The 24,825-nt window shown below is 39.6% G+C and overlaps 2 protein-coding genes across 3 annotated transcripts; one reads left to right on the top strand and one right to left on the bottom strand.

Moving 5' to 3' along the window:
* Positions 1-2,628: 2,628 nt before the first annotated feature.
* On the top strand, positions 2,629-10,521 carry RB195_015785 (uncharacterized protein; the record flags this gene model as incomplete). Of its 2 annotated transcripts, XM_064206660.1 has the most annotated exons (8): positions 2,629-2,643; positions 2,744-2,783; positions 3,733-3,852; positions 4,848-4,918; positions 4,985-5,081; positions 5,182-5,261; positions 9,067-9,167; positions 10,455-10,521. In XM_064206660.1, the coding sequence occupies 8 exons, from the start codon at positions 2,629-2,631 to the stop codon at positions 10,519-10,521; spliced, it is 591 nt and encodes a 196-aa protein (XP_064062542.1). The 2 variants fall into 2 exon arrangements, with proteins under 2 accessions (XP_064062542.1, XP_064062541.1); XM_064206661.1 differs by lacking the exon at positions 3,733-3,852.
* Positions 10,522-11,700: 1,179 nt separating this feature from the next.
* On the bottom strand, positions 11,701-23,045 carry RB195_015784 (uncharacterized protein; the record flags this gene model as incomplete). Its single annotated transcript, XM_064206659.1, has 14 exons — positions 11,701-11,766; positions 11,845-11,948; positions 12,043-12,176; positions 13,172-13,299; positions 13,361-13,513; positions 13,569-13,720; positions 14,237-14,381; positions 14,504-14,654; positions 15,095-15,225; positions 15,280-15,341; positions 15,406-15,505; positions 15,576-15,639; positions 22,410-22,467; positions 22,988-23,045. 14 exons carry the CDS (start codon positions 23,043-23,045, stop codon positions 11,701-11,703), a joined length of 1,506 nt encoding a protein of 501 aa, XP_064062540.1.
* Positions 23,046-24,825: the final 1,780 nt, after the last annotated feature.

Here is a 24,825-nt window from a genome sequence, read left to right as displayed (position 1 = left end):
GTACGCAAACGCGGCACTTTATAATCGGACCACACTCCACAGCACAAGGTATTAAACGCATCACGAAATTGCAGACGTTGAGATCGCTCCAGGAGTAGATGAGCATGTAGATAAGGGTACTGATGAAGTTCACGAGTACGAGTCTAATCAGGCTCAATTCCTCCTAGGAAATCAGAACATCGGGAAACAAAACCAAACAGCATTGTACATATATGACCCATCTACCCAACGAAGCAACCTTAATAAAACAAGAAAAAAAACAATTTAAAACCTAATAAGTTGTATCGTTGGGAAGATGAAATCATACAAGTCTGTTTCCTATGTTTTTTCTTCTCGATTATCGGGAGGAATTGACTCTGACACTTAACCCGTGAACTGCACCCTCTATCATTATTATTATCATTTATCGTTAGGAACCATTTAAGTTTACCTTTTCAAAGTGCACTAGCTCTTTTTTCTTGGAACAAATACAAAATGTGACAAGTACATTGAAGAACATTTTAAGACATTAGGTTTTTGAAAAGGTAAAACTCTACTCTTGGAAAAACTATGCTTACAAAACAATATCGGATACTGCTGTCAAGACCTTGAACTGTCATCAGGAACTAGTCTTCAAACTATGATAAAGATTGTTTTACTCTAATATTAGTCTCATGGTCCGAGAGCGCTAATCAACCTGGCTATATAATCTCCAAATAATATGACGGGTAATAGGTGACCAAGCCGACTGCCTGTCGCACCAAATACGATGTCATCCTGACAGTTTTGAGGACTGCTAGAACCAACGGACAAACAAAAGGACGAGACCCACACTTACTCGTTACTTACTCGATTTATTTTCCCCTGGAAATGGGAAACGAGGAACATTAAATCATTTTCCCCTTGCTGTAGCATCATTTGGATCCACTCGTTAAAGGCACCACCCCACGAATCTGGGGTGGCCCGGGTTTCAGGTGGGTTATGCCTATACGGGGTCGTAGGAGGAGGCTGATCCTGCCCATTTTTCTTAACGGCCGTAAAAACGGCCCAGAAGATGCGGCTCCGAGCGTTCCAGAGCGCCAGCCTCGTGCACGCGCTGCATCTTCCGAGCCGTTTTTTTACTGCAATTAGGAAGAAATGGACGGAATCACCCTCCTCTCCACAATCTACGACCCCGTATAGGCATAACCCACCTGAAACCCGCACCACCCCAGATTCGTAGAGTGATGCCTTTAAGTCGGGTCGTACATTCCAATCAATGAAGAAACTTCCTCGAATACAAATTTTTACATTTATCAAACAATCAATAATTTTCGAATAAAAATCAAGAATGTGATATTAGTTTTGTACACATTATTGAAACAACTAAAATTCCTATTGTTCAAGATACCAAGACAACTTTGAATGCGTTAGCTCTCTTTCCGAATGAGATTCCGTAACGATCCGTAGGTGAGGCAATCTGAGAAGTCAAATCATTAGCTATCGAGCAAGGAAGCAGCAGGAATTGGCGCCATAGCCATTCTACAGTGTAGTGACCTTATTCCTGTACAGCAGTCGTAGTCACCAACGGCGTACAACTCAATTGTGTCGAATCTGTTGAACGCTTTGTGTTTCAGAGCAGAACCTGAAAATGACTGCAAAGATGAAAAAAATTCAGCTTGGTTTCACCCACATAGTATAAGAGTCAGTATATACATACCGACCTCGTTGGAGTCCCTCATCTTCGCTGGATAAATGTCATTCACCCTGAAGACTGTAGTTATTATAATTAGTTCATACATAATAGCTGTTTATGTCGGGATTATCCGGTTATGATCATTTTGCATATCGCATAAAAACACCAGTATTCTCAATTTTTACGATACAACTGAAAGATTACGACATATTTCCACATTACAGTTTTGCAACAAATAGATAGACCAAGAATACGACTATAACTACTACTTATAAAACTATTACGAAGACTACTATCACTACAACAAATTAATTAGTCAGTGAAGAGAAATCATCAAATAAAAACATTGCCATTTACAATGCAAACTCTGCAAGAATAGTTGCACCTGGTCCCAGCATTTGGATGCCGGCAATCCGTTGTCCAGCCGTTTACAGACAAACTCTACCTTGCGGCAAAGTCTCATTGATGGACGCAAAGAAATAGGACGAGCAGAAATAATCGCAACCTTAAAAAAATGCTCTTACTTCCCATCTAATGTCCCAGTTAATGATTCTCTTTAGTTCCTCCTTGTTGAACCACACCAGTAATCAAATATGAAGTTCAATGAACAGAAAGAACTCACTCTGGCGCAAAACAATACTAAATTGATTTTTGCTGCGTGTTTGGGCAACGTAGATGATGTTTCGAGGATTTTCAGTTCTCCAATGTCGTGACTTTATGACGTTATTCACCTCTAAAGCATTCGTATTTCTCCCAACAATAAAAAAAGATTATTTAGTTAGTGTTCATCGCCTATTCAGTATACGATCACTAGCCGCAACAGTTAAATGCTCTATTCTGACACTTTTAATGTATTCAAGAAATAAGAAAGCAGCAACTATTCAAGATCATTATAAAAGCACCACTATAGTCAAAACATCATCATAGTCAAAACATTGCGAGTCTGCTCAGTATTCGCTACACCATCGTCACAAATGTCAATAATATTGGTGACTTTATGATATTTCATTCGGCTATCATTACAATTTGGTTGCAGTTTTACAGTTTTCGTTCGTAAATCGTCACTTTCTCACACACTCACACTTTCAGATACTAGTGTTCGCCTGCTTTTACAGAATAAGTGCTGAACGTAAGTATTTACGAAATCAAATCCAACCAAATGAAGCATGACGAATAATGTCAGCTTTCTCAATCGTTCATTTCTGTTTTAAAAGAGGTTCATTGGTTCCAGCAGATTGTAAACTGTCTAAGCGACAGTTTTGCAACGAAAATGATTAAGTTTTTGAAAGGGGTTTCAGTTATAAATGACCGCTGTATGAACGCGAGATTTGGCGTAGAACGGACAAGTTAGCACTTTACATTATAACATAATCTTTCGCACAACTTGTGCTGTCATCAGCCAGATATGATGAAGTCAAAACAACACAAAACGTAATTCAGCGGCACAAGCGGTGACGCTCTAAACGACAAGGTGCAGCCAGCGATTGCGATTGAGGTATGACAGTTACTAACTCCACTCATACTGCAAAAGCTAGCGATGGTCCTAAATCGTTCGCAACCGCTTGTCCCACCCCGTTACTTCGAGCGCAACTGCATCAGGTTTTACGTCGTTTCTTCACGACATTACTCTCGAATGGAGTGCTCAGATTCCCATCCTGAGCAAAGCTCCACAACATAGATTTTGATCACCGTTTTGAATGCACACCACCATTACATTATCGTGGAATAGAGGCCTAATTATATAAAGAAAAATTAAAACTTCTCGAAAAGTGAGACTTCATATTTACTCAGAATCAACTGTTTTGTAAGAATCTCAAAGTTGAAAACCATTTTCAAATATTTATTCAAATACACTACCCTGTCTCACACCATGTACACACCTACGACGATTAGGCACATACTGTCTCGTGCATTTGTGTACCGGACTAACAAGGTTATAGCGTTTTGTCACAATTTCTACCCTTCTTTCTAAAGAAGAAGTCCAGTTAGGGCCTATCAAGAAGCCATTCAGATCATTGTATAGAAACGCAGGGAGCGTTAGTTATTGGTACTATTAGCAGCAACCTGCAAACTTACAGATTTGATGAGTAGTTCGGGATGTCGTGGTCACAGTATCTTATTCATAGCAGCAGTGAATATTCGAGACCAACAACAAGAAACGATTCAACAAGAAACGCTCTCCTCCGATGTTTCAATGAGTCCATTTTCACTTTACCTACAGAATTGTTGCTTGTTTTGTTCCTGCTCTCATGTTTTCTGTTTTTTATTATTAGTCTGGGAAAACAGCATTTCAAATAGTAGGTCGAAACAATAACAAACAAGGCCATTTAGAGTGAACAGTGTTTTCTCAAAGTCCTCCAAAGACTTCATTTACATACTTCAACTGATAACTCGCTAGTGGAGAACTGTGAGAACCAATAGAGCAACCGAACATGAAAAAAACATAAGAAACGTGAAAGGAAAGAAGCACATGTAGAAGTCCATACCTTCTCTCATGTCCAGCTCAGATCCGCGGCCCATGGAGTTTTGTAATTATAGAGTACGGATTACGGTCTCATTCAGATTGCATTGAGGTGAACGTAGCATATTTATAAGTGCTGCATATCAATTTTATATACAACCGTGAGCTGAGGCCGAGATTTCTACGTGACCTTCATTTTAAAGGCATCACCCCACGAATCTGAGATGGTACGGATTCCAGATGGAATATTCGTATACAGGATAGTAGATTATGGAGAGGTGGGCGATTCCGTCCATTTCTTCCTAATTGCTGTAAAAAAACGGCCCGGAAGATGAGGCGCGTGCACAAGGCTGGCTCGCTCCAATCGAACTCGCTGTAGAAAATATATAAAAAAGTAGAAAATAAAATAGCCTTCGGGCGTTCCGGCGCACTATTTTCTACAAGGAGTTCGACTGGAGCGCGCCAGCCTTGTGCACGCGCCGCATTTTCCGGGCCGTTTTTTAGGACAATTAGGAAGAAATGGACGGAATCGCCTTCCTCTCCATAACCTACTATCCCGTATATGAATACTCCACCTGGAATCCGTACCACCTCGTCGGGTGATGCCTTTAAGTGTGGTGAGGATAATTGTTGAAAATATGACATTCTCGTCAGAAATACTATGCTAATAAGCACTAAATTGACTTACTGACAGACAAAGCAGGCACTAAAACTTTTGAACTATCATTCTAGAATGTCCAAGAAATGAACAGTTAAGCCGTTGTGGGACAGCATGTGAACCGTCCTGCTTACGTCCAGCCCCGGTGAGTCAGTGTGTAAAAAGTAGTTTTCTCGAAGTTCTCAGAAAAAAAAACTGCAAAATTCCGTAGGAAGTATGCATTGAGGAGTGTTTTTTGGATGGATGCAGGTGCAAACCCGGCTTCTTCAGAAACTTCAGGAATGAATGTGTTCGAAGCTGTGCAGGAGGTGGAGCGCATCGATCTCGTTTTCATTCGACGATTATATTCGGAATAACGAATAATCGTAGTTTGTCACGGTGGGACCTCATTTAACTGATTCGTTTTAGAGCCTTGCGGTCCGAACATGGAACGTTTAGGATGTGGACTACCTGAGAGCTGCGAACCAGTTTGCACACCGGTAAAAAACGTGAGTTCTCACTAAAAAAAAACTAAAAATTTAGATTACTTGGAAATCCATAGGTGAGCGATTGCGGAAATCACATTTCCATTGACCATATCAAAAGTTTATGTTAATTCATTTCTAAACGATAGGAGCGGGGTGGAAAGTTTTCCTTGCCTCTTTCTCTACAATCGACAAATGAAATTTCGAGTAACAGTTCATGCTAGCGCATAAAATCCGAGGTATAGAGCATCGAATGATAAGAGTAAGGATATGAGTAAGGTATGATATGAGTAAGGATAGATATTAGCAATCGCTATACTGCTTCCAGCTGTAACGTAAGAATTGACGTTGCTATAGGCATACTTCACACACGAAACTAATTCGAGGTGCTTTTTCTTAAAGGCATCACCCCACGAATCTGAGGTGGTGCTGATTTCAGGTGGAGTATTCGTATACGGGATGGGAGACTACGGAGAGGGGGTGATTCCGTCCATTTCTTAATTGTCGTAAAAAACGGCCCGGAAGATACGGCTTCAGGCGTTTTGGCGCACTATTTTCTACAGGGAGTTCGACTGGAGCGCACCAGCCTTGTGCGGCGCCGCATCTTCCGGGCCGTTTTTTACGACAATTAAGAATAAATGGACGGAATCACCCCCCTCTCCGTAGTCTCCCATCCCGTACACGAATACTCCACCTGAAATCTGCACCACCTTTGATGATGTTGATGCCTTTAAAAAGAAATCTGCCTGCATTACGAAGTGTAATGTGGCCGGTCCTCTTTTATCCAATTATTTTCGCGCAAGACACATTATAACTCGACCAAATCCAAAACGGTCCTCAAAAACAGCCTTCTACACAGACTTTGAGAAAAGTTTACATTAACAAACGATCTTCTATCCTTAAGCGTCATGAAATTCTGCTAGAGAAGAGAACATAGAAATCAAACAAATAAACAAATAAACACACTACATTAGTGAAGATTATGTATTTTCTAGTTAAGTTTTCAGGTAAACTAACTCACGTCTGCAGGTAAAAAAAGCAAATTTGCATATCTGAGTAGTGAACTTGACGGTAGTTTAACGGTATCGCAAAACCGACGACGTTAGGACTTATCTAGGTGACGAGTAACAGTTTGTCCATAAATATGGCAGTGATTTCATCCAATTCTCTTTACGTAATCAAGAAAAAGGGCGAGCGTACCGCAGTCGGTAATTGGTTCCGCTGTCTGCACGATCGATCGGAGGTTCGAATCCGCCCTCGTGCTCACCAAGCCTTTCATCGACTCCGGAGTCGCCAGACACCCCCAGACAAGACTGGCAGAATGAATTGGTGCCAGTCTTGTCTGGGGATTAAAAACACTGACTTGACGCATTGGCCAGCCACCGCGAGTCGTTGTATAGGCCAGTTACACGTTCCTGAACCTCAAACGATTCTGAATTGAAGTGAACGTGAGGGCGCATCCCAAGCGGATTAATCACCGCCAGACACTTTTTCCCTTAATCCTTTAATCAAGAAAAAAAGTCTGTGAAACAGTTCTGTCTGTTTCCCAAACGATGTGACCTAAAGGTGAAATAATAGTATACAATGGTTAACGGGATTGAAGGTGAGCATTCTTCACAGCGTCTACGAGTGACCAGATGAGGGGCTTATCTGAGATCTATTATCTGTATTGCGAACATTGGACGACGGCAAAACTATGCGCGTTTTACAGCGTATTAAGTTGCATCGTTGGAGGGACGTGATCATGCTGGGTATTTTCGAATGCTTTTTTTCGAATTACTAAGAAGAGCTGAGCGTGATCACACTTGAACTCGTCAATTACTCCGCTACTTCTATCTATTTGAGGAGAGACCACAACATAGTCAACTTTATAATGCGCTAAAGGGTGATTGATGTATGAATAAATCCAGGATGTTGGGTCGAAAACAGTTTTAAAAGGTGAAATAACTAGAAATTGAAAATGTAAAATAATTGATGGAACATAGAAATCAACCTGCTCCTCCTTACAACTGGAACAATTGAGTGGATTTGGGAAAAAAGAAAATCACTCGAAGCAAGAATCCCACTGGGTTCATAATCGTCCGAACAGACGGTCGAATGATTACAACGGAACGGGGGGGGGCTTTATTTCCCGAAGCTCTAACTTACTTTTTTTCTCTTAGCAACTTAAGTTTACATGTCATAGATTCTCTAAGACTAGTGCTTAGGCCTTAGTACCCCTACTGATTTGATTATTTACTTCGAGAAATAAAGGCGCCACTGAGTGCCCCCCTCCCCCCCTCCCAACCCAACTATATTTATCTCCTTCTGCATACCGTCGAAGTTCTCGACAACAATGTTGGGCTGTTGCCGTTTAATGATAACGAATCCAGAGACTATTTACTAGAAGACGTCGCCCAGCACAGAAGCAGTAATTCAAAAATGGCAACGCTATGCGGAGTTGGCATCACTGCGGGACCTTCCAACCGATCTCCAATTCCCTAGTCAAAAACACCTGCCGAAGTTCTTAGGTGCTTCGTATAATCCTGTCATTTCGGAGAGGAAACATTTAAGATAAGTTTCTACACGACTGAAATTGAAGACATCAAAAACGTAAAAGAAAAACTTGTAGTCGGGTCAAAACGACATGGATCACGAGTGTAGTCGCAGTGCATTTGCGTACGCGCTCAAAACGACGCGGTGGAGGCAGCAGTTGGGACCATCGCAAACTGCAGCGATGGGTGCTGCCAGCGAGGGTTCCGCCATGCTCCTAGCCGCTACGCTCCACCGAAGAGCCTCGAGAGAAGCCGCGTACGCAATTGCGTACGTGCTTCATGTCGTTCTGACCATACTATACGCCTTTTCTTGTTTCAGCATCCAAGATATAAGATGCTGCCTCAAACTGCATCAAGGCAGTAGGCAGCGCTCGCTGTTGCGAGTTTTTTGAACGTCGTTTTTTAAACGTTAAGTGTTGGGTCATTTCGTTTAAAGGCAGCATACCACGAATCTCACGTGGTATGGATTTCCCATGGAAAGCTCCTATCCAGCGTCGTAGGTTGCGGAAAACGAAGTGGTTCCGCTCATCTCTTCGAAGTCGCTGTAAAAAAAACGGCCCGGAAGCCGTCATTTTTTTAATTTTTAATTTAATTGCATTGCAACGTGCCACCCTTGCGCACTCGCCGCATCAACGAGCGAGCCTTCGAGGATTAATAAGGTCTCCTCAGCAGCCTACTCAAGTTAACCTAACGAACAAACTGCTGAGGGGGACGGGACATGTACACAAAGGCGCGTTCTCACGCACCTCGTAGTAAATAAAGCGATTCCCATGCCGTTTCTTACGACGATAAGGGAGAAATGCGCGGAACCACGTAGTTTTCCGCAATCTACGATCCTGTATAGAAGCTTTCCATGAGAAATCCATACCACGTCAGATTCATGGTATGCTGGATTTAATAGCAGCCTTCGTGAGAACTTCTAATGTTGACTTCTCTCTACCACCGCTCAAACCCAGGAATGTGAGGCCTGAAGAGGATGGAAAGTCATCAGTTATACGTCGACACAACTCTTAACGCACAAAGTAAGAGCGCTTAAATAGTTGATTTGATCAGCAAGAGCGATGTAAAGAGTCGCTTCGTCGGTTGACTTCATCAATACTCCAGCATCGAACAATTCCTCGAACATAATCTTTAAAACCACACGGTTACTAATACGACAGTGCAGCACAAATCAAAATCTCATGACCACATGTTTGGCGTCCGAGTCCCACGGCTGCAGCATAGTTTTGTGGAACATTTTCCATTGTTTTTTTTCATTGTTTTCAGATAACCCGAAGCGATCTCGTTCATTTCAGCTGAAATGTCGTATGAGATGCATAAGAAATGGATGCCAGTGTAAACCCGGCTACATTCGTAATTTTCCAGGAGGAGATTGCATCCCAGTGCGTCATTGCAAGTAAGTTTGTGAATGAAACTTATTTGGTCACTTAGTAGACCTCACAAAACTTTAAGTAGTATCTGATTCAGAAAAAGTGATGAGACTGCCGCATTAACTCACATTAGTAATGTTTCTTTCCTTTAATCAATTTCTAAAAGGGAACATAATCAAGTAATAATTTTAAAAGCAGTTATCACTATCGTTTCATGAATTGTCCCTGAAAGAAATAGAAGAGAGGGAAACATTCCAAAACTAACCACTCACGTACGAGGATTTGAAGAACTTCGTACGTAACAATTTAAACAATGTTGCTTTAAAGGCATCACCCCACGAATCAGGGGAGGTGCGGATTTCAGGTGGAGAGTTCCTATACGGGGCAGTTGATTATGGGGAGGAGAGCGATTCCGTCCATTTCTTCCTAACTGCCGTAAAAAACGGCGCGGAAGATGCGGCGCGTGCACAAGGCTGGCTCGCTCCAATCAAACTCGCTGTAGAAAATAGCGCCCCGGAACGCTCGAAACCGCATCTTCCGGGCCGTTTTTACGACGATTAGGAAGAAATGGACGGAATCACCCTTCTTCTCGTAACCTACGACCCCTATAGGCATAACCCTCCTGAAACCCACACCACCCCAGATTCGTGAGGTGACGCATTTAATTATAGTTGAGTCAAAACGACATGAAGGACGGACAGTTGTGCAAGCGACTGCGCTCAAAGCGGTGTGGTGGAGACAACGGTTGGAATCGAGGTGGGACCACGGCGAACTGCAAAGATGGGTGGCGATAGGTCATCGCACGATCCCAACCGCTACGCTCCACCCCGCCGCTTCGAGCGCAGCCGCTTGCGCAACTGTCCGTGCTTCATGTCGTCCAGACCCAGCTATATAATATTTTGATCGCGTCAACCATGTCCTCATGTTGGAAGCCATCCCGAAAGGGATTCAAAGGCATTGTACCACGAAATTGGCGAGTTGGGTCCTCTACACGAAAAGATAAGGTAAGGACGTTAGGGGTTACAACTGCGGGTGAAATCACGCCCAGTTCTCCCAAACCGCTCTGAAAAAAGGTGTGGGGAGGTCGGCTTTCGATCGAATTTTCCTACGAAGCACCTGACAACGCGGCACGTGTGTTAGCGCACGCTGCCTCTACTGCTCGCTCATCGTTCGCGATCTACACTCCCAACCTTCTCCTTTCGTGGATGGGTCCCAACATCGTGAATTTCGTGGTGTGCTGACCTTAACTTAGATTTTTTCTTCTGTTGTTTCACTCGTATTTCCAGAAATGTGACATGTTTGTTTCATTTCAGATCACGAGTTTCTGTAATCGATGATCATAAAATGCTTCACCGCCCAACCAACGAAAATTTTACGTGAAGCTTCAGAGCGACACAAAGTATTCATGCAGCACTGCAAGTTTCAAATGTGTTTTCCTGATATGAATGTAAAATTCAACGTCATTTATTGCTAAAGTGCTATTTATCCGGGATTTTATTGTATTCCACTGCTAGTTTTCTGACTACAATATGCGAACACGACAGTAATGAACACAAATGGTGGGATGGGACCACGGTATACAGCAATCGTAGTGGAGGTCCTACAGTAGTCCCCTTCCTCTGTCTCTGTATTCTAGATTAGAGTCCGGCGCACGTTCCCTTTTGTTGGATCGATTATTCTTAAATTAACATTCAAGCACCACAAACTGTTACAATCAACCTCTTCTCAGCGTATAAGATCATTTTTAAGAAGCCAACCCTAAAACATCCAGAAAAACAAACTAAAGGATCTTCTGAAACATTGAGTGTGTCGAAGCAGTCATATTAGACCTTTAGGACAACCATCCGTAATTACAGAACAAGCAACATCGCTGAAATCTTCCCAGAGGTAAAACTTCGAGAAAGATTGATTTTCCCTTAACATTTGCTTTGTAATAACATTCTGACGTCAAATTCAATCCACCAAAATATTCTGACGAAATTTCTTACATGTTATTTTTTTATGGACTCTTTCTTTTTGAATTTCTAGATCCGGTTAGGTTAAAATAACTAGTTTCATGATAATCTCTACCCATTGATCATTCGTCAGCATTTCTGGATGTGTAGCTCCAGGTCTAATATATCTTCAAACTAGTACGTTACTCTGATATTCCGCCAAAATACAGTAGGGGTAGCCAAATGGTGACTGGATGGAGCGCATGTGACACCAAATTCGATATAAATCCTGAAAGCTTGAAAAAACCTGGAACTGAAAACCCTAAACCTGAAACTATCAGAATTTCATGCAAATACGAAGAGACGAGATTCACAAATCCTCGTTACGAATTATTTTTCCCTCAAATTGTAAAAGAAGGAACATTTCAGCATTTTTTTCTCATGTTTTTCCCACTATGAAGAATCTATGTACAAGAAAAAAAAGCGTGCATTTATTACACAATTTTCAAATAAAAATCAAGGCTAGCGAGATTTAGCTTTGTACACAATACAAGTTAAGAACTAAACACATCGTAGGATCTAGAATTCTTCTATCAATGAAACGAAGACGGCAAATTTGGATGGCTTAGATCTCCTTTTGAGTGAGTTGTGTGTGCTCATTGATTTCAACACGATCGATACGGGAAACAATCTGGAAGGTTGAAATTCCCGACGTTAGCCATCGAGCAAGAAATAGCGGCATAGCCGTTCAAGAATTTGATGATCTTACTCTCGTATTGAAATCGTAGTCAGCTGGGGTTTCAAAGTAGTCACCGTCAGCGTACAACTCTTTTTCTCGAACCTGGTTGATCAGTTTGAGTTTCAGCAGAAAACCTAAACTTATCTTCGTTTAAGAACAGGAAAATTTTGGTTTTCACAACAACAAACAATATAAAAGTAAATCAATAAATATAAACACAACAATAACCAGTGGCTAATCCTGACAACAATGCGCTAATTAGCACTAGACCAAGACCAGTGAGTTGATTGACGGCTTGTGATGCTGCGCTTATACCGGCGGCATTGGATTCGCTCTTCATCGCTGGATAAATGATGTTCAGGCTGAAAACAACCTTTTTAATCGTTCATCGTGCATTATTCCATTTTTCTATCACTTTCGCCTAGTCGTTCATTTATTAGGTGAAAAATAGGGTTAATGGAATGGGCCTTTGGGCCCGAAGTTGAGTACTTCAGATTGAGCGTGTCGTTACCTCCGGAGTGTTAATTTCAAGGAATTTTCACGTAGCAAATTTTTAAGTGTTTTGAAAACACCTAGTCATGGGATCTCGCTAATCTCTTCCGTGCCAGTTTATTAATAAGCACAAATGTATGCCCCGCGATAAACTCGATTGTTTTTTTTTAATTTTGGTTTTCCAGTAGTTCATTGTTATAGTACTTAACTTTTTATTTAGGTTTTTGTAACTTTAAAGTGTTTTTCAAATTAATTTCCTAGCAGTTTTTTTCAGTAATTTGGCAATTCAATTGATAACTTGAATTTTTGCTTTTTCGAGAAACTCCTCAACTTCTTAAGATCAAAACAGGAACTTATCGAAATTGGAAAAAATTTGATGGTAGTTATGGGGATAAACGATGAAGTGATCTAAGTTAGTTCCATGGAGCCTTTCTTTTTGAGCTTCTAGATCCGGTTAGGTTAAAATAAGAAGTTTCACAGTAATCGCAACTCATTGGTCATTCGTCAGCAGTTCTGGATGTGTAGCTCCATGTTTAATATATCTTTGAACTGAACATTGTGAGCAACGAGCTACAGTAATGGTCCCAAGCGGATAGCTAAAACTAATCCATCAGTTCTTCGTCTACCGCGTTATGTGCATGTTCCTAGGACTTTTTTTTTATTCTTTAGCGTATTTTTTTTACCTTCTCAATCGCTTATGAACTAGATTTTCAAGCACATTTTTCGTAATAATTCTAGTCACCCATTTCATTGGCATTTTTCCGACTATCGCAGAAAGTTAGTGGATCTGTTTTCCAAATTTAAATAAATATTAAATTCCAAAGAAAAAAAACACTTTTTATTGTTGAATGACCAATGAACCAACCTCTTTCCGTAGGAGGCCGGATCGTAAAGAAGAACAAAGACGGCGGAAAATAGTCCAGCAAGAACTCCTGGCATCCCGTGCAGATTATGTACGCCACAGGTATCGTGAGCGAGTTTGTTCAACGCTGGCTTAAATGAACCATAATTACTGTATATACGTGTAGTAGAATTACATTTCACAACAACGTACAGTAATGTATTTATATCCGATGACGGATAGAGCACCGGCGATTACTCCAACACACATCGCATGCAACGGATCCAGCACCACATTTGCAGTGGTTCCAATCGCTACGCCACCAGCTAACGTGGAATTTGCTATATGTACCATGTCAAATTTCTTCTGTAAGCATCCGAAATCCATAAATATTGACAATACCGCTCTACGTTGCGCTTACATGATGATCAGTAGCTTGAGAGACCAAAAAAGTGGTAACGGTACAAGCGCATAGCGATAAGAATGTGTTACAGACGGCTCTTTGTCGAGCATCGGCCGGTTCGGCGACTCCAGCGTTGAATGATGGCCAGAACACCCATAGGAAGATCGCTCCTGGAAGGAGTGGAGTGGTCTCATGGCCAGAACATTGTGAGGAATCCAATATTAGTTCTCTTCGTCCACTACTTAGTATTATTGTTTCGGACAGTTATTTAAATTTTTTAAAAAATTTTATTCGTTTATTTATCCACATATTACTCAATTTATATATATATATATATTTATTTATTTATTTATCATATTTGGGTGTATATATGATGTGATCCAGCCAAAAAAGAGTCTGCAGTTTTTTGTGTAGTGACAATGACAACGTGAGGCTCGCCCTGATTATTAATTTGAGCCAAAATTTTTGCACATTTCGGCGGAATGCATGGGTCACAAGAAGGTCCCTGGTTTCCGTTGAGAAATCCAGAAAAAAAGCACCTCAAGATAAACACGAAAATTCGAAAAATTTTTAGATGAAAAATTTTAAAAGGTAGCAAGTGGTCTTTTTTAGCTTCAAAATAGAATCAGATTCTGCGTTTTGAATTCAGCACAAGTTCAATCGCTATTTTCTCTCCCGAAACTTACCGATCATAGCATAAATATCGGAATGATAGATGGAGCCCTCATTCTCGTGTTCCCTTTGACTTTTGTCGGCAAATGCTTTCGAGCACGCCAAACCAAAGTAAGCACCGAAGGCGTGGACAACCATAGATCCACCAACATCATTTACCTACATAGAAGAAAAAAATTATGAACAATGTGAGGAATATTATGCTAAGACGTTCGTACGGGTGAGCAACGCTCCATGGGACGCGTATTCACGCCCAGAAACAAAAAAAAGAGGGGACTCACGTGGAAAGTGTGCACAACGTGATGTTCGACGAATATAGCAACAGGTGTCTCGATGAATGCCATAATCAGATATTGCACTGGAGAGAGTTTTCCAAGCATCGCTCCCATTGAAATAAGGATCACAGCCGCAGCAAAGTCCGAAGTGAGAAGTCTAAACATTTCTTTTTGCTTCAAGATATGTACAGATTATCTGTGAGCAACTCGTGTAAAAGTATAAACAGCGCAAGCGAGAGTGAGTGAGGATACTACGAAGCGCCGATAATGAAGGTTCGATGTTCGTGGAGCCGAACGATGTGGCCAAAAAGGTTACAAGCGTAAAAATTTGGACTACATATGGTATTCGAACTCCCTGAACGTCTCTAGAAGCTTGGTGGAAATTTCTGGAAGCAACGTTAACGACCGCACACGAATACGGCGAGCGACAACAGCTGACTGCGCAAAAATTCCTCTAATTATTTGTAAACTGGCAAATTAGATATTTTCATTCCTCACTTATTAAATGATGGGCATATTACAAAAGTTAACCGGACTTCTCCCGAAGAATCATAAAAATCGATATATCGACTGACTTGCTGAGTCGCAAAAACTTACTGCTCCACACCAATAGTGAATTTCCCTTCGTGTGCAAATTCGTGACCAAGCATACCACGTACGATCATTCCCCATTCGATGGTGAAGCATGCTAAGAGCATATTCACTGAGATAGCTGAGAAACCATATCTCTAAAAATCAATAATCGATTGGGTTCATTGATAACATTTCTCAAAAACGCACACCTTTAGGAACGTCATTAAGAAGCCGAAACCGATGAAGATCATAACATGAGTGTCTTGGAACACTGAAATTCTCGGGAATTATTGATCCATGGGAATCGATAACATGATTTTTTCTTCAAATTTTACATGGATATTTGACAGCCATGTAGCTGGAGTCCTCAGAACCGCCTGGCATTGTGTTCGCATCATATTTGCCGAATAGACCAAATAACACCATGAACAGAATCTAGAACCAAAATTTGATTGAAAAGTTTCAAAAGTCGATTATCGATTTCCGTAGACATTTAAACGCTAACCTGAGATATGGTCACTATTATGGTGAACTGGTGTTTTTGGAAAGCAGACGCCATCCTTGGATCTCTGAAGTCAAAGTAGAGTAGATGTGAAATGTGAAAAAAAAGTGAAGTGTACTAATCAATCAAGCAATCAATAATCATCCGAGATCTGTGAAAAGAGCTTGCCTTTCCATTAATTTCTATAAAACCAGGCTAACTTCGATCGATTTGTCGACGATGGCGACAAAAATTGTGTTCGAGTAAGTGTCAAATGACACCAAGACGTGAAACAATCACTTTTGGTAGGGATATGAAGAAAATAGGCGGGGCAAGGACATAGGCGAAGAACTGTGAACTGTGCACATCGCTATAAATTGAGAGAATTTGGAGAAGAGGCACGAGAACTGCACAGTTATTTCTCCTTGAAAATGAGAGTACCCAACGAAGAAAAAGTGATAGGATTCTTCAACGAACGAAAATACAGAGTTAGGTGTTATTCTGAACGTGATTTACTGTAGTGTCTGGCGTGTCCAGCTGTTGATTCGTCATTTCTACACATTACCGTACTCCAATTAACTTCGGATATCCATTTTACTTGAAAATCATATTCAATATATTGCAACAGCACTTTTTTTTGTAAATTTGCATACTTGCTTAGTTGCTTATAATCTTACAGCCAGAAAATAGCCAGTTTTAACTACTTTTACTGAATTTCACCGCTATTTCATCGAAAAAAATCAAAGCTCTCCAAATTATTTCCCTTTATCACCTACCACATTTTAGCATATACAATTACCTAAGCTGTTCAAAAATATTTTTCTCTCGTGAAATTTTTACCACGGACAGAATGAAATATTCGAATTATCAATGATCATCATTTATATTCGCACGGAAACAGTTTTTATAATCTGGCAAGTTCTACCATCACGTCTCGTAAATTTCTCCACAAAACCCCGCCACGTGCATCGGTAGCGATCCGTCATAGGAATGGATGTGCGGGTAGCACTGTGAAGGTCGGACGCACACACATTTCACCAATGATCCCCATTTATTTTATCGTAATGTGCGGAACTTTGTTATCAATCATTTGCTTTTTCAGATATTTGCACGATCAAACGGCCATAGGTCAAACATGCAAAGTTCAGAAATATCCGTTGATGATAGGGAAATAAATAGCACTTAGAAATGAGAAATGTGATTGATTTAGCGGATGATTGATCGAAATTTGAATGAGAATAGGAGATTCTAAGAGCCAGAATACCAAACATATGATCTTAAAAAAATGTGGTCATTAGAGATTATTTTCTTTCTCGTTTCCCCTCGATGGGACCCAGTAGATACTTGCTCTCTTATCGTATTTCCTATTAGAAAAAAAAAACAAAGCAAGTTAAAAGTAAGAGTTACATAGTAGTAACAGGTAAACAATCATAAGCGAATAATTGAGGAAAAAACAAATCTGCTGAGATCTGAAAAGAAATATCTTTTTTTTTTTGAAAAGTCGAACGCTCTGACTATAGTTTAAGCAATGCAGAGAGTAATATTAAGGATGTTTTGAAGGTTGTATAGATGAACAGAGAAAATAAAAAAAAATGGCAGAATGTCCAAAAAAAATGCGAATTTGAAATATTTTGTACACATATGTACGTGATATCGAATTAGCATCAAACAATCGTTGTTACGTGCCATATGATATGCATTCCATTTGGAAAAAAAGTACACCAAACGCTCTTAAATATATCGATATAAATCATACGAGCTGTTTGCAAATATGCTTTCAAACATGGTTTACAGAAATTACAAAAGTTTTTTTTTCCAGCATCATACACGGCATTGCATCGGTGCGAGAACTGTTCCCCGGTTTTCCTAAGGAAATATTTTCGCTTCTAAGCATTTTTTTTTCAGGATTTCTCTATGCTAAAGCTCCTTTTCGGACTAAAGTACATCCGAAGCACAGCTGATAATTCCTTTTCTACTGAGAGATCTGTTCTCTGCCTTTCCTAAGCAAATGTTTTTTGCAAGCATTTCTTTATCACGAAAAACTTCTTCAGCATAAGTTAGAGCGAAATTTGTGCACACCAGAGCTCTACTTTTCCATTGCGTTTTCCGTTCCCCGTTTTTCGGAAGCAGTTGTTTCCTCGCGCATTCCTCTACCTTATTTATTTCTTCAATTTTCATATTTATTTACCTTATTTAGCTTATTCAGAATAAAATAAAAGCATGTTTTTGCAGTAGATCCCATCATTTCTGTCAAATAACGGTGTAAATGCAAACAATACACACAACAAACAACACACCTAATTTTTGCTGAACGCATTAAATTCACAGTCCACAAATTTGCATTTTACCAAGAATTGATTATAGTACGACACTGATGTGTAAAATAAAGCAACACACTTAGTTCAAATCTAAAAATTTGTTTGAATCAATGATAGAACACGTTCATGAGGTACATTTAATTTACTTATTACTATTACTTTACCACTACTACTACTTATTACTCATTTACTGTCAAGTCACTGACTGTATCGATCTGGAATTCTCGATCTGGAATTCTTGGAATACTAGAAGAGACCCGTGCAGATCTTTTACAAACTTGGATTATTTGTGAGGAATAGATCTCAATTCCTCAGTCTCACATTTAGGATTTTTCTCGATTCCACAGATAAAAGTTTCTCGATTATTGTAGGTAATACGACCATACGATCATTGCTCTCATCTCTTAAAAAAGCGCATTTTTTGCAAGGAAGCAAACATTGGTCGCTTCGTACTAAATAGTAGAAGAGACACGTGCAGATCTTTTACAAACTTGAATTATTCATGAGGAATAAATGAGTCTCAATTCCACATAATTTGATTTTGAATTCAACAGCTCTTTTTATTTTAATGTCTCAAGACATGGTTTTTTATAAATGTGCCACGCTTCAGCTGCGGTTGAACCGCACCGCATGTACGACTAACGAATTAGGTGTATTATAATGTATCATAGAAGTATTAAATATAAAATATCAGAAATAGTTGTTTAAGACTAGTACGACCAAATGGATGGTGATACTACAGAACAGCCAAATTGCACTGGATGAGGCCAGATCCAACGAATATCGTATTAGAACTGGTTTGACAATGATATGTATAGAATGCCAATGGCATATGAATGGAATAGCATAATGAATAGCATAATCCTGCATCACTGCGCATATTTATTGCAACGCATGATCAATAATTCCTTCAAGTTTTTGGAATCTCTTTTAGTAAAGTTATATATGGTAGAATTCTTTGTTAGAGATAGTATTTAGAAAAAATATCGTAAAAACCTAATTCATTAGTACTGCTTAGCAGTGCTGTTCAACCGCAGCAGAAATGTAAAACATATTCATAAGAACTGGGATCTGAGACGATGAGGATTACTGTTGGTGGCGACTGTAGCAGCTGAGCAAGTAAAAATCGAGCTCACATACATTTCCAGTAGGAAAAAATTGTAGATGTTTTAGTAAATGAACTGGTAGTTTTAGTAAATTAGTAAAATTTAGTATATTAGCTAGTAGAAGTGTGCTCTAGTACTTCCATCACCTAAAATAATTAACAGCGGTCAACTAATTGGTAGTAAAATTAATCTTAGTCAACAAAATAAAAGTCCTTCAAAACAAAAAGTTTTAGCTAATAGCGATCCTGAGTGCTTAGACTAACTCTCAACTGTTTTACTTCGCCTCTCTATCAAATGTACGGTACGTGACTCCACGTGAACAAGCACGACAGATGTTTGGGCTGCTATAAAATTGCTAATTCGAACTAGTAGTGCGAATTTTTGCAACGAGAACAAGCTGCAGAAACATTAACAAATAATCGGGCCAAACCGGATGGAGGTCGGTGCACTTGCGTAAGCGACTGTTGTCGAGGTGGAACCTTTGCGAACTGTAGTGATAAGTGATGCCAGCAAGGGTCCCACCTCGATCCGTCACCGTTACGCTTCACTGCTCCGCTTTCAACGTAGCTGCTTACGTAACTGCACCAAGCTTCATGTCGTTTTGATTCGACTATATAATAATGGAGGTGGAGCAATAAGTTTTCTGTAAACGCAGACCTGTTCTACCTACCATAACACAAAAAAATGCATAGTTTTATAGCAGCGCCTAAACTGTTGCTTTGGCGAGACATAGGTCTACTGATAGGAGCTTAGACGATCCGTAGCGACAAGATTACTGCATCCAAAGGCCAAACCACTACATTTCCATGAGATCAAAAGAGTTTCGAAAAAGTAAACGGGAAACATACTGGAAATTGTACAGATTTCAGTACGAAAAATGTAAACGGTAGGGGAAAGTTACCAATAAAAATTGATATCGCTCTTAGGACTTTTTTTCAGGACAGTGAAAAAAATCACTCGCATGACGAGAGATAAGATGGAACAGTTCTGTTTTCTCACGAGGACAATTTAGCCTAAGCTTTTAAGCGCTTTTTTATTGCAACAATGACAATTCCAGAAGGGAAATCATCAGAAAACGAGATAAAATTGTCTTTTCACAGATTAACTTATTGAATGCTTGTGAGAGAAAAAATTTCTCTTAAATACCCGGTTTTTTTTTCTCCAATTGAAATAAGGTCGTAGTTAGATTCTTGATCTACATATCGCTTGCCAATCTATTTGTGGATCTTATACTTTCAAATGCAGATGGTATGGAAAAACTTTGAAACAGATGCTTCGCCAAAACCTACTCTAATTTGATTTGAGCGATGATTTCAAGGCAACGCACTTTCGAATTTTCAATTTTTTTCCACAGTCTTACACCCTTCTCTACCTAAACGCAATTTTATTTTCTTGTGACGACTGTACTGTAACACTAATATGAGCGCCTGAGGACCACTCTTATAGATGTGGACTTTTTTCTTAATACAACTATGGGTTGTACAGACAGTTTTTTCCTTCGATCTCTTCGAAAGGATTGTGATGATTTGAGAACAGGCGTAAGCATAGAAGACACACTCATTACCTCAGATAATCTCAATATTTCTAATTTCTTATTATTGGTAGCAAGAACGACACACGACCTCAAGCGTAAAAATTCGCACTGTTGTCCAAAAATTAAGTGAATATACCGTACGATAAAAGTTCACTATACGTTTACTTCATAACCTAAAATCTTATGAGTTCTAGAGCTGTTAGAAGAGCATCTTAAATTGAGATGAGCATAAGCAGATAGAAATCGCCTGGGTAAGGATTCTTATCGGAGCATAATGGCCCATTAAAACAACACAATAGTGAATTATCTGCACGAACCTCTTATAGGCAGCAGTTAATCTGCTTCTGAGAGTCTTTAACGATAGCGATAAGAAGCTGAAGAACTCTACGAACAAAAGCTGCTACAAAGCCCCACTCCAAAAACACATGTTTAATTATATACTGGAGCGATCAGTCCCAATCGCCTGTCATGCACTTTTTTGTGGATGTTTGGCACAAACGTGCAAAATAGGGGCGTGTAGGAACCATACAACTAAAGAATGCAGCAAAAGTCACGCTATCAATTTTTTCTGAGGGTATTCACGTGAGATCGGAAAGGAATCTGAGACAAACATAGAAATAAAAAGAGCGAATGAAGAAAATGAATCAGTTGTTAGAGAAGAAATTAGAAGATTATCCTGTTCCGATTTTTTTTTACTTCTTAAAATTAAAAACTACATTTTGACAAGTAGAGAAATTGAGGGGTCGGAAAAAATCTTTTAAAAATATGTACGATGCGCACCTTTGTTAATATTGGTTTAATTGTTCAAAATAGTATTGCCCATGTTCGACTGTCTTTGAAAAGTAGTTTTAACTGTTCAAAATAGTGAAATGCTGAACGTATTTTAGGAACAGAACACATCATACAAGAGTCGAAATCCACCTCGACCTTATTTCCATAGAAAGTCAAAAAATATTAGGTTGCCTACATATTTCTCTTTTTTTTTAATTTACACTTCGCTATTTTATAGATTCCTAGTCACCGTCGATGTATCCACCAGGAGTGTCTATTATAATGTTCCATCTTTCTCGAGAGGGTTACAATTCTCTGGGACCACAATCTGGAGGACTGAGGCTCAAAGAAGAACTAAACAGACTTAACTCGGCAGATTTCAAGTCCAGATGAAAGAATTGAACAGTTTTTGTCTCAGGGAATGCTTGAGGGCGCAGAACAAGTGGTTAACCTGACCGGGTGAGACCTAGGGAATAGGGTGGATGTAAGACCGTTTCCGAACCTAGAACCTCAGGTTGGCGGCGAATAGCTGCGACATGAGTGCGGCCGGTGTTGAGTTGTTCCTTAAGTTCCAGTCCCCCAGCTTTTGGCCCCAGAGAACTGGAACCTTCCCAGAAAAGAAAACTATGATGGACACCCATGGTTAATATAGAATGATCGTCATTGTGTGATTAAGAAACTGTGAAAGTATAAAGGATACGCATGTGTACAAAAAATAATTAGCCAGTTTAATAAGAGCATTCATGATCTGTGGATCGCAGCTTCGGGACATAAAGCTAACAAATTATAGGGCGTTAGTGCAACTGCGCCACTTATGCTTCGTTATGCAGTGCCCGCATCGCAGCGGGCTTCGTAGGCGCCACGCAAAGGCAGAGAAGAAAAAATCACGCTACATTGCAACAGGAAGGTTATTCCGCAATAGAATCATACGATTGCAACCAACAGAAGTACCTGGGCGCAGCGATATTCAAAATTTTTCCACGATTTCCCTTCCTACATAAGAAGACGACAGATGAACCACCTTTTTTGAAGATTCGAACTCTTAATACTTCGCTTACTCATCAATAATGTAATTGCTCAATCGATATTCTCATTGTGCTCAAAAAGTAAAGAATTGAAACATGCTTACTGGTCATGACTCTCGGCCGCTGCGATGTTTGCTCCTTTACTATATCCGCCAGCGTCTCCTGTAATAAATGCATATCGATTGCATGAATAAATGTAAATGTTGATTATTTCATCTTAAATGGAACTAAAATTATAAAATTATGAATTAATTATTAATAAACAGTAAATTAGATAACAAATTAAAGAAATATGAATAGAAAACAAGAATAACGGTTTTTAAAGCACTTGGTCTCGTCTCTGACTCTATTATAAAGTAAAGAACTGCACTAGATTCAGTATCAATCTATCTTTCAATGAAAAAAAATAAAATTTGGTTAAATTCAACACTACCTAATAATTATATTTTTTCTCTATAGTTTCTGGTCATTAGCATTTGTTTTCAAGTTCAAAAGGGAGTTTTGCAGAAACTATATTTTTTTTTCTCTGTTCTGAGTTTGTCTTAGCTGAAGTGATCGTAGCACTGGGTGCGGCGAAGAAAGAAGACGTTCGCGGCACGCGTGCGACACAACCGCAGCACTTCCGCAGCAGAACGTAAAAATTTCACTCGAATACATCAAACTAAGGAATGATTAAGTATACCTGAACAGTTCACAACACAGATATGTCCACGAGCGACGCATCCATCTTTGGGACCCATTTCTCTGAAGAAAAAAAAATTCAATTACAACTTTCTAAAATGGGTTGCTAGAGGATTCTTCGAGAAAGATGGCGGAGACAAAATAAATGTTGGCACGTCGTCGAAGTGTTTTCACAGTTTTTACGCAATTTTACACAACACAATGCTGTTGCAGAATCACATCCAACGATCGTTCATTTCTACGGTATGGGCATAGAACGAATAGAACCTGAGTAAAATTTATGGAACACATGCGTAACAGAGGACTTTTTGCTCCACCATTTATGTTGTATTTTAGGGTGAAAAAGAAAAAACGCAGAGACAAAGGAATTATTTAAAATCACAAAAAAAAATGGTCGAGGTACTGTACTATATGCGAAATAAAATTCTTGGCACCTTCCCACTATTTATTCTTGATACACACATTTTTGGGGTCATATGACTATTCATTTTTTTTTATCTAGATGAGTTCAAAATTTCTTTGTCGTCAGCATATTCTGAGGAAGAGAAATGAAGAAAGAAAGAAGAATGAAGAAATTGGAGATCAAATCACTCAATATAAATATGTAGCAATACCTGTCTTTTTTAAAATTATTTTTTATTATTTTTCCTTCATTTTTTTACACTAAAGAGTTGCACTCGAACAAGAAACTGCTTCATTCACCGCTGCCAGTCGCGACGAACTACATTCGCAATAACTGCATTTTGTGGCTGCATTTTTTCTAAGCTTCCCTTTCTTCAGCAACTTATTTATTTCTCCTTTGGCTAATTTTATAAGAGAAAGTGTATTACAGGAACAAAAATACGCAAGAACACACATCTCGGAGGTCAACAAGGTAAGGCTCTCGCAAAATTTCCAATGAGATTTCGTGAATAGAGAAGAACCATTAAGAAAATAAAGCGATACTACCGCGATAGTTAAATAGTAGGTGTGGATATTGACGTTAATATTCATGTATAATCCATGTACTGTACATCGAGAATAATTGGCCTTCGTGTTCATTACGTAAAAAATCCTAGTTAAATGAATATTTAAATAATCAAAATGACTAGTTACAAGAATGAAACGCTTCTTGAAACTATTCTGCGATTAAAATGGAAGCGTAACGAGGCAAGTTCATGATTGAAGCCATTCAAAAAGAGGTGTGCCCTATGTGAATAAGAAAAAAATCAGATCAAATTCAAAAATTAGACACAAAAAGACGTCACATACTAGCTCACTTTTCAAAGAAAAACAATTTAAAGAATCGAACTCTATTTCGAGCACACCTATATAACGCGAATTGACGTCTTCGTCTCGTGGGGGCGTGGCGGTTCCCTCCTCTCAGTGATGTGATCCTCGAAGGCAGCAGTTAAGATACGATACAAATACTCATATGATAAAATAACATGCCCTCGAAATCGAATTCAATCTCTCAGATCCCCTTCTAAGAATAGCAAAATGTATAAAACAACTTGGATCCAACGTTTTTCGTATTCTGACGACTTTTAGGAGAAATTCTATCCACGTGCCTCTATCGTGATTCCGTCCTCTTACATCTTTCCTAATATTCTACTGTCTGTTATGTTCTTATTTACGGCAGTTCAACATTTACTCGAGGATTCCTTGTTGATATCCACTCGTAGGTGAGCACAAGGGTCTCGTTGGAGCGCAGCTAGTAGCTGACTCCTCGGCGTCCGCTGTGGATTCGTCGGATGCGCAGCGGAAGACGCAGCTTGTAGTATAGTCGGGTCGAAACAGTATGAAGCTCCGCGCAAATACCTGCTCCCGAAGCGGTGCGGTGAAGCGTAGCAGTTAGGA

The sequence above is a fragment of the Necator americanus genome, chromosome V (assembly GCF_031761385.1).
Source record: "Necator americanus strain Aroian chromosome V, whole genome shotgun sequence".
Taxonomy (NCBI): domain Eukaryota; kingdom Metazoa; phylum Nematoda; class Chromadorea; order Rhabditida; family Ancylostomatidae; genus Necator; species Necator americanus.
Note: the sequence above shows the minus strand (reverse complement) of the source record. Positions and strands in the feature narration are given on the sequence as shown.